This window comes from Grammomys surdaster, unplaced genomic scaffold (assembly GCF_004785775.1).
Source record: "Grammomys surdaster isolate TR1022 unplaced genomic scaffold, NIH_TR_1.0 317454, whole genome shotgun sequence".
Taxonomy (NCBI): Eukaryota; Metazoa; Chordata; class Mammalia; order Rodentia; family Muridae; genus Grammomys; species Grammomys surdaster.
Window position 1 is genome coordinate 1 of NW_021626771.1, and position 10094 is coordinate 10094.

General features: G+C 39.1%; 1 protein-coding gene across 1 annotated transcript; it reads right to left on the bottom strand.

Moving 5' to 3' along the window:
• Nucleotides 1-40: 40 nt before the first annotated feature.
• Nucleotides 41-9040, bottom strand: LOC114616348 (ankyrin repeat and IBR domain-containing protein 1-like; the record flags this gene model as incomplete). Its single annotated transcript, XM_028761832.1, has 3 exons — nucleotides 41-184; nucleotides 1412-1546; nucleotides 8910-9040. Coding segments are annotated over 3 exons (383 nt in total), but the record flags the coding sequence as incomplete, so codon positions are not given.
• Nucleotides 9041-10094: the final 1054 nt, after the last annotated feature.

The window sequence follows — 10094 nt, forward strand, 5'->3', positions numbered from 1 at the left end:
AGGGTGGCCTTGAACTCACAGAGATCCACCTGCACCCAGCCTCTTTACTTATTCTTAACAGGGTATTTTAGCTCGTTTGTAATGATTTGGGACATACCTGATAACTATGCTCATGGTTTTTATATCTTGTATAATAGTGCATAAATCTGTCAAGTTCCTGAAACCGTTTATGTTTCTTCTCAGCCTAGGAAACAAAAGTACATAAATGACTTTTATTGAAACTATTCTTAAAATTGGTTTGAGAGGGATTAATGTTTCATTAGTATTGAGTAGCAATGCATGCAGATGTATTTATTATTTTGTTGCTAGAATATAATAATCAATGCATCTTAAAGTTGTCTGTATCCTCTGTGATAAAACAATGAACCCCTGACTCTACATCTCCAATTTTGATTGTATGGCTTACAACTATAGATAGATTTGTATCCCTTCAAAATTCACATTGAAGCCCTAACCCAAAATGTGACTTGCATCTGGAGTCAGGACCTATGAGGAGGTGACAGGTTAAGTGCGGCCATTATTATAGAGCTATCCTAATGGAAACGGACACCATAGATTTCTTGTTCTATTTCCCAGCCATCATGACAGAGACCAGAAAGTAGGGGCCTGCTGGCAAGCCGAGACGAGCATCCTCACCAAGAAAAAGTCAGGTGGAACTTTTCTTAGACTTCATAGTCACCACAATGGAGAGAGACTGAAGAGCTGGCTGGCTCAGTGCTTAAGAGCAGTGGCTGCTCTTCCAGAGGACCTGTGTGTGATTCTCAGCACCCATATGGTGGCTCACAACCACCTGTAACTACAGTTTCAGGGGATTTAATACCCTGACCATGGACACTATGTATATGTACACATAGATACACATGCAGGCAAACCACCCATACATAAAATAAAAAATTAAAAAAAAATTATCTAGGCTATAGTAGACAAGCAAAGTAAGACAACTGAGGGGATTGGAGAGAGAGCTCAGTGATTAAGAGCACTGCCTACTTTTCCAGAGGATCCTGGTTCAACTCCCAGCACACAAATGGCAGCTTACAACTACAGCTTACAGTCCTAAGTGATCCAACACTGTCTTCCAATCTCTGTGAGCACCATGCAGGCATAAACATGGTATATAGACATATATGCAGGCAACAACCACACACATATATACTATATTATACTGTATTGCTGATATTATACTAAAACTGATTTTAAATCTTTACAAAGGCAGGCTGGAATTAGATATTTTTCATATTTTCATCAAAAAAAAAAAAGAAAAAATCAAAAGAAAAAAGCTCCCAATTTTATTTTATTTTATTTTTTGCTTAAAGGGCACTCTAAAGTGTATTCAATGTAATGCCCCATCACAATGAAGACATGTAAACCTCTCCCACAGTAGCTTGGAATACACAACTTAGGCAGGCGTTACCTCCACAGTCATCTCCTTGGATTGCTCCTCGACATGCTGGATGACTTCATAGCGAGTACACCTGTAATAACCTCCAGTGGAAGAACTATGTTTTTTCCATTCTTCTAGGCAAATCCAGCAAAAGTCATACTTGCACTTTAAAAGGAAACATATGTAGATATCCCCATATATTAACTAAAAATTCACTCATTAAGTAGACCATAATTAGAAGACAATTGTACAATTATAAAATGAAAATTCATCTTTTTAGGCTTATGGGTTCTGTATCAAAAAGATCTTCGAAGTCTACACTCTTCTGATACGTTTCTCAGTACTTTGGGTTCTGGTTCATTCATTTATTTATTTTTAAACATTTAAATCTTGGGTCTATCTTCTGTAATATGACCTTAACTTTAGAGCTGTCTAGTTATCACGATACCATGTACTGAATACTTCATGTTTCCCCGCTGGTTATATATCTGGTCATACACTGCCATCACCACACGTTAAATCCCCTTGTATACATCTATTTCCTAGGCTGCTTTCTATTCTGTTCATACTCTGTGTACTCCCATGCCAGTACCATACATAGTGCTTCAAGTATTGAGGTTTCATGGCATACATCTTACAAGGCTAGCTCCCCTGCTATCTTTGTTTTTCAGCATTTTCCTAATTAAATTTGCTTTGATTTACCATATGAGCATCTGAACGAAGTTTCCTGGATGCAGAAAGACAATCTGCTGGCATTTTTCTTTGCTATCTTTTTTGTCTTAAAGAGGATTTGAAATGATTTTCAACAAAAGTCTTGCATATTCCTAAATCTTATTTTAGATTCAGAAGGTCTATCTATTTCATCTAGATGTTGTCAGGAGACATGAGAATTCTTATTTTCTGCAAGTTAATTTTGTATTTTTGCTACTAAGCTGAATTTATATCGCTAGTAGTAGTATATTTCTAGGTATGTAATCATGCCTTCTGTAAGTGTGATAGGTCTGTTTTGTTTTTGAGACAGGGTCTTGCTACATAGCTCAGGCTAGCTTTGCATTCATGACCCTTCTGCCTCAGCATGTAACATGCTAGGATTACAGGTGTGTACCACTACATGCAGCTTGAAAATACAGTCATATTATTACTGTAGTTTCAGTTTTGTATGCTCATTTCTTGTTCCCAATTATTTCTAGTTTCTATATTAAATAGTCTGATTCTTTAATCCTCTGTTCCCCTTTTATCGTATATCTGAAATCCTTCATTATGTTAGCTTAGTGGTTTAAATTAGCTTTCTTTCAAAACCTAAGATTTCTTGCTACATTGGTTATTTCTTTTTTGTTGTTCTTTTCCCCTCAACTCCTGACAGGGTATCTCTGTGTATCCCTGGCTGTCTGGGAACCCACTATGTAGACCAGGCTGGCCTCGAACTCAAAGATCTATCTGCTTCTGCCTCATAAGTGCTGGGATTACTGAAACTAATAGAAGAGAAGGTGGGGAAAAGCCTCGAATACTTGGGCACAGGGGAAAAGTTCCTGAACAGAACTCCAATGGCATATGCTCTAAGATCGAGAATTGACAAATGGGACTTCATAAAATTGCAAAGTTTCTGTAAGGCAAAGGACACTGTCAATAGGACAAAACGACAACCAACAAATTGGGAAAAGATCTTTACCAATCCTTCATCTGATAGAGGGCTAATATCCAATATATACAAAGAACTCAAGAAATTAGACTCCAGGCAACCAAATTACCCTATTAAAAAATGGGGTATAGAGCTTAACAAAGAATTTTCAACAGAAGAAACTCGAATGGCCGAGAAGCACCTAAAGAAATGCTCGGCATCCTTAGTCGTCAGGGAAATGCAAATCAAAACAACCCTGAGATTCCATCTCACACCAGTCAGAATGGCTAAGATTAAAAACTCAGGTGATAGTAGATGCTGGCGAGGGTGTGGAGAAAGAGGAACACTCCTCCATTGTTGGTGGGACTGCAAGATGGTGCAATCACTTTGGAAATCAGTCTGGCGGTTCCTCAGAAAATTGGACATAGCATTACCCGAGGATCCAGCTATACCACTCCTAGGCATATACCCAGAAGATGCTCGAACATATAATAAGGACATATGCTCAACTATGTTCATAGCAGCCTTATTTATAATAGCCAGGAGCTGGAAAGAACCCAGATGTCCTTCAACTGAGGAATGGATTCAAAAAATGTGGTATATTTACACAATGGAGTATTACTCAGCTATTAAAAACAATGAATTCGAGAGGTTCCTAGGTAAATGGATGGAACTAGAAATTATCATCCTGAGTGAGGTAAGCCAATCACAAAAGAAGACACATGGTATTCACTCACTGATTATTGGATATTAGCCTAGAACCTTGAAATGCCCAAGATGCAACTCACAGGCCACATGAAGCCCATAAAGAAGGAAGACCAAGTGAGGGTGATTCGGTCCTTCTTAGAAGGAGCAACAAAATACTCAAGGGAGCAAATATGGAGACAAAGTGAGGGACAGAAACTGAAGGAGGGGCCGTCTCAAGACCACTCCACCTGAGTATCTATCCCATGTGCAATCACCAAAGGTAGATGCTGATGTGGAAGACAGGAAGTGCATGCTGATAAGAGCCTGATATGGATATCTCCTCAGAGGCCTTCAAGAGTCAGACATATTCAGAGGCAGATACTCACAACTAGCCATTGAACTGATCATGGGGTTCTCAATAGAGGAGTTAGAGTGAAGACTGAAGGAGCTGAAAGGGTTTGTGGCACCATGAGGAGAGCAACAATACCAACCAACCACAGCTCCCAGGGTCTAAACCACCAGCCTGGGAGCACTTAGGGGGGAATCCAGGGCTTCAGCTGAATATGTAAAAGTGGAGGGCCCTGCTGGGCATAGGTGGAAGAAGAGAACCTTGACCTCATGAAGGCTGGATGCCCCAGGGGGTGGGAATTTTGAGGGTGGGGAGGTGGGAGTGGGGGGGTGTAGATAGAGGTTACATCCACAGAGAAGAAGGAGGAGGGGCGAGGGGATTGGGGGTTCCGAGGGGGTGGTGGGGGATGGGGTAAGGGGACAACATAGGAAATGTAAATAAATCATCCAATAAAAAAAAAAATCATTACTTTTAAAAACTATTTTCTGCCTTAAAAATGTTCTCATGGGAAAGGAGATGAGGGAAGGGGAACTGGGAGGAGAAGGGGCCAGATATTTGGATATAAAGCGAATAAATAAATAAATTAATGAAAAAATTGTTCTTACTGGTGTTTGTTAATTTATTTATTTTTTTAAAAAACTGAACCATATTCGCAATTTAATGTTTATTTTGTATTATTTTAAATGAGCATTATTTCTGCATAGTTTTAGCTGTAGCACTCAGGTTCTAATAAAGTAGTATTTTCACTTATAAATTCTATAATTTCTTGAGTTATTTGAAAGACTAAAAATTTCCATGGCATTTTAATAACTTCATTATTAATTTCTAACTTATTCTTTATGACCAAGAATATTACTTGTACTAATTTTTTATTTTGATTATAATAAACATTTAAAATTATTGATTTAACAGCCAATACTTAAAGATTATGTTTTTCTCTGATGAACTCTCAGGGAAGGCCCTGTTGCATAGGCACTTAAAAGATGACACTGTTAATATTTTTAGGAAATAATTTGAATATATATATGTATATATATATATATGTGTGTATGATCAGTAACTGTTACTTTTACATAGTTTCTATTTCTTCACTACTTTTTGTATTCATTTATCATTTAACACACACTTATTCAATAAATTGGACTTGTTTCAAAGTTCTACACAAAGTCTTTTCCTGGTTGACAAAAGCAAACTTTGTGACTGCTTTGATACAGATTCCCTGCCATGTGGCTTTATTGATTTTTCAAAATTAGTGGGAAAATTTCTAAATTCTAAATAAATTAACTAGATATTAGCAACCACAGTAGAAAAATACAATATAGAACTTTATTAATACTTTTTATTTTTTAAGTTTTAACACAAGTTTTCCATGGTGACAGATGAAGGACATTTCTATATTTAAAATATTAAAATGTAATTTAAAATATTTAAAAATGAAAGATTTGCACCCCAAGTGAGGTAACCCAGACACAGAAAGGCGAACATGGTATGTATTCATTTATAAGTGGACATTAGCGGTTAGTAAAGGGATCACACTACAGTCCACAGACCCGGAGAGGCTATAACAAGGAGGGCTCTAGAGGGGAACTCATGATTCTCCCTGGGAAAGGGAAATTAAATAGACTTTGTGGCTATTCTGGGGACAGGTAGGGATGGGACAGGAGAAATCGGGTTGGGGGGAGGATGGCGGGAGAAATTATAGGGAGAGATGACCAGAATTTGAGTGGAATATAGGGGGCCATGTGGAAACCTAATGCACTGGAAATTCTCTAGAACCTATGAGGGTGACCATAGTGAGGACTTGTAGTAACGGAGGACATGGAGCCAGACCGGTGATCTCCTAGGTTTCCAGTAGTGAGACCAGGACACCAACCTAGCCACAAAAACTTGGACTTATAATCTGTCCCAGCTGCAAGATATGCTGGGGCGATGGTTGCACAGAACTTGTGAGAGTGGCCAAGCAATGACTCATCTGACTTGAGGTTTATGCCATGGGAAGGATCCCATGCTCAACATTGTCTAGATGGCCAGGACCTGGAGACTGGGTACCTCAGAGACCTAGGGTAGAACCAAACAGGACTGCGCTCCCCTCTCCTCAAAAGAAATCAATGAAATGATTCCTAATGATAATCTGCTACACTCACAGATCAATGCCTAGCCTAATCATTATCAGTGAGGCTTCATCTGTCAGGTGATGGGAGCAGAGATCCACAGCCAAACATCAGGTAGAGAGAGAGACAAAATTGGAGATCTCCATTAGGTCCTTCTCCCTAGAGCTCATCGATTCCTTCAGAAGAGGGAGAGGAAGGGACTGTAGGAGTCAGAAAGGTCAAGGAAACCAGGAGAACACAGCCCACTCAATCAACTAAGCAGGGCTCATAGGGGCTCACAGAGACTGAAGCAGCAAGCACAGAGCAGGCATGGGTCTGCACACCAGGTCCTCTGCATACATGCTGTGGTTATTTAACTTGGGTTTTTTTGTGGGACATCTAACAGTAGGAGATGGGGTGTCTGACTCTTTTGCCTGCTCTTGGGACTTTTCTTCCTACTGAGAGTTGCTCTGTCTAGCCTTGGTATGAGGGTTTGTACCTAGTCTTATTGCATCTTGATATGCCATGTTTGTGGTTTGGTCGATATCCCTGGGAGGCCTGCTCTTTCCTGAAGGGAAATGGAGGAGAAGTGGATTGGAGGTGGCGGGGGCAGGGTGAGGTGGGGTGGGGGAGGATGTTGGGGGTGTGTGTGCAGGACTGGAGTGAGTAGAGGCTTTGGTTGGGATGTATTGTATGAGAGAACAATAAACAAAAAAGAGAGATTTTATTTATTTAAATGTGTATATGTGTCTCTGTTAGCATGCACATGTATGTGTGCTTGGGTGCCCAGGCCTGTACAGATGCCAGAAGATGTTGGAACCCTTGGAGCTGGAGTTACAAGCATTTGCAAGATTCCTGGCTTGCTACATGGGTACAGGGATCTGAAGTCCAGTCCTCATGATTGTACACCAAACACTCTTAATTTCTGGCCCATCTTGCTATTCCCCCTAATATTGAATATTATACCTCAAGAAACATTGGATGGTGACAGGTGCCGAATAGCATCTGGCCAGGAGGTCCCCTTGGCCACTAGACAGGGTTAGGGTGTTCCTGGGGGCTCAGGAGAGGGAGCTGGTGATCCTCCGGCTGAGAGCCTCCAGCTCTTTCTTTTCCCACTAGGGGCCAAAGCAACTAGGGACTCAGAAGTCCAAGCAGGGGTAAGAGGAGGACCTAGAGTGGAAGGAGGAGCTAGAGGATAAAAGGGATGGAGTGGGATGGGGTGGGTGAGGTTATGATACAGCAGTCTCATTAAAAATGTAAAACAAATTAAAAATTTTCTGAAGGGAAATAAAAAGTGTTTTTTTTTTAAATAAATTGGTTTATTTTCAGATGAACAAACATGCCATTATTTTAAAATTCAAACAAGTTGGATTTCAGACAATGCAAACTGTCTGTTATAATCCACACTGAACCATCAATGGCCCAGACAGATTATGAAGTTGTTCAGACTATAGCATGGATTCAACTTTCCATGGCACCTTCTATTTACATACTTGAATTCTCTAATAGGATTCCACTATGCATGAGGTTATCGTCCAGGTAAGTTTTCTAAGTCAAAATAAGAATACCACTTTTGATTTTCTTTTCTTTTTTTTTTGTTTTTCTTTCCTATTTGGAGACAGTCTCACTGTGTAACTCTAACTGGTCTAGAGCTTGCTATGTAGACCAGGCTGGTCTCACAGATGACCTGCCTCTGCCTATAGAGTGCTGGGATTAAAGCCATGCACTACCATGGCTTTATAAACTACTCAGTTTATATTTTCCATCTCAATAATTAAAATAGTACATAAAATAAGGTTCTTACATTTACAGATCTTGTAAATAAATGTTTGTCTTAAATCCCAGAGAATCTCAAGACACAGCTGTTTAAAGGTACCTCTGTATGATCAGTTTGATTACTTCATGAAAACATCCTTCCAGTATTTATCCGTATTTATCAGGTACTCACTACTGTGCTGGGAAGGACAGAAAAGTAAGGCTGGTGTCTACCCCAACAGTCAGCTATTGATCGCTTATGGTCAATATATACTTCTCTGCACATTTAGGAAATCTACATCACATTTTCTAAGAACAAAACCAAACACGGATTTGGAAACAGAACAGCATGAGACCATATTTAGAGAAAATAATTTTGTCCAGTTCTTAGCTGAACTAAAATTGGGTAATTTTCTCAGAAACAAACAGCAGGCCTTTTCCTTTTGCCCCTCACGGATTCAATGCTGCCTCAAGAAGCCCATTTTACTATAATATAAATGTGTGAGATAATTTTGTAACTTCCATTCTTTTGCAAGTTAAGATTCAATGAGCATTGGCTCAAGGTGAAAAAAATCAAATATTTTTAGAGTATATATTTTATTAGTCTTAACTATTTTAATTTCTTTCACTTTCTAAATGAGAAAATGTATATTGTCTTAATATTTTAAAACATCATTTAAAAACCTAGATGGTGCTTTTAATAAAGGAAAAAATGAGAGTATTACTACAGTTTTCAAACAAAACACTGAAATAGAGGCATGAATTATAGTATTAACCTTATTCCAAGATTGTTAAAAACGTAGGTAACTTCATTTCTGCAATGAAATCAGGAGAGCACAGACTTCTTTTCAATCCTTTAAAGGTTTCAGCTAAGTGGATCTCTTAAGGCATTTTATGTTTTCAATGTAGTAAAGAACTGAATTCTTTATTTAGTTGATGAATTTATTAGCAGAACACCATCTTGCTCTGTAGCACAAACTAAATTAAGACTTTAAGGACAAAGCATGGAGATGTGTGTCACCATCTTACCTTGGCACACTGCATGTGATTGCAGCCCTCGTTCTTCTGTATTGGAGACTTACAGTTCGCACAAGGCTTGGAGTTAGTTAACAGCCAGAGACAATTGGCAGCGTCCTCATAGGCTTCACTGACTCCAACAACTTTGAGATATTGAGCACAAACATAATACACGGTTAAGCACACAACTCCACAGAGTGGGAACTAGGCATTTCTTTGCAGGCTCTCTCCATGGTACTTATGTGTTTGTTTTTCCTATCAGTGTCTAGGGTAAGATTTTAAAACTTCTCCATTTTCAATACTATAGAAAGTTCTGTTCCAACATTTTTAGAAAATATATTTGAAAAGAAATTCCTCTATAAATCTACACAAATAAAAATGGGAAAGAAGCAAAGGCTTTTTCTTTTTTTGAAGAGAATGTGCTTTGTTTAAAGTAATTATTCAAGAAAATTATAGAAAGAGTGGTTACCTTAGACCAGCAGTTCTCAATCTGGGGATCGAATGACCCTTTCACAGGAGTCCCCTAAGGTCATTGGAAAACACATATTTTGGATGGCCTTAGGAACTGAGACACTGCTCCCCCATCTCTAGGTGGGTGCACCCATATGTAGGCATGCCCACACACAGGTACCTGGAACTGTATTGAAGGGTTGCAGCATTAGAAGGTTGAGAACCACTGTGTTAGACTATCGTCTCTTTTAGACTGTAATTTTATATTGTGTGTATGAATGTTTTGCCTGCATGTATGTATCTGCCTGGTGCTTGCAGATGTCAGAAAAGAGTATTGGATCCCTTGGAACTGTTTGTAGATGGTTGTAAGGTACCTTGTGGGTTTGAGAACCAAATCCAGATCCTCTGCAAGAGTAACAGGTGTTCCTAAACATTGAGGCATCTCTCCAGCCCCTAAACTATAATTTCTTAAAACAGGCTAATTGCAAACAAAAGGATCAGGGATTCTTCATAGTGGAAAGCATTAAACACCAATATCTGTTTTGTGAGACAGGGCTTGTCCAGGCTACTTACAAATTCAGAACCTGGCCCTCAGCCTCCTGAATGCAACAATTACACAAGAGTACCACTTTTCCCTCTTCTTCTTCCTCCTCCTCCTCTTCTTCTGTTTTTAATCTGTGATTACTTCAGATAAGCAAATCCAACGTGGTATGCCTACAACTAAATTCTTCTCTCCAGATCTGTTTC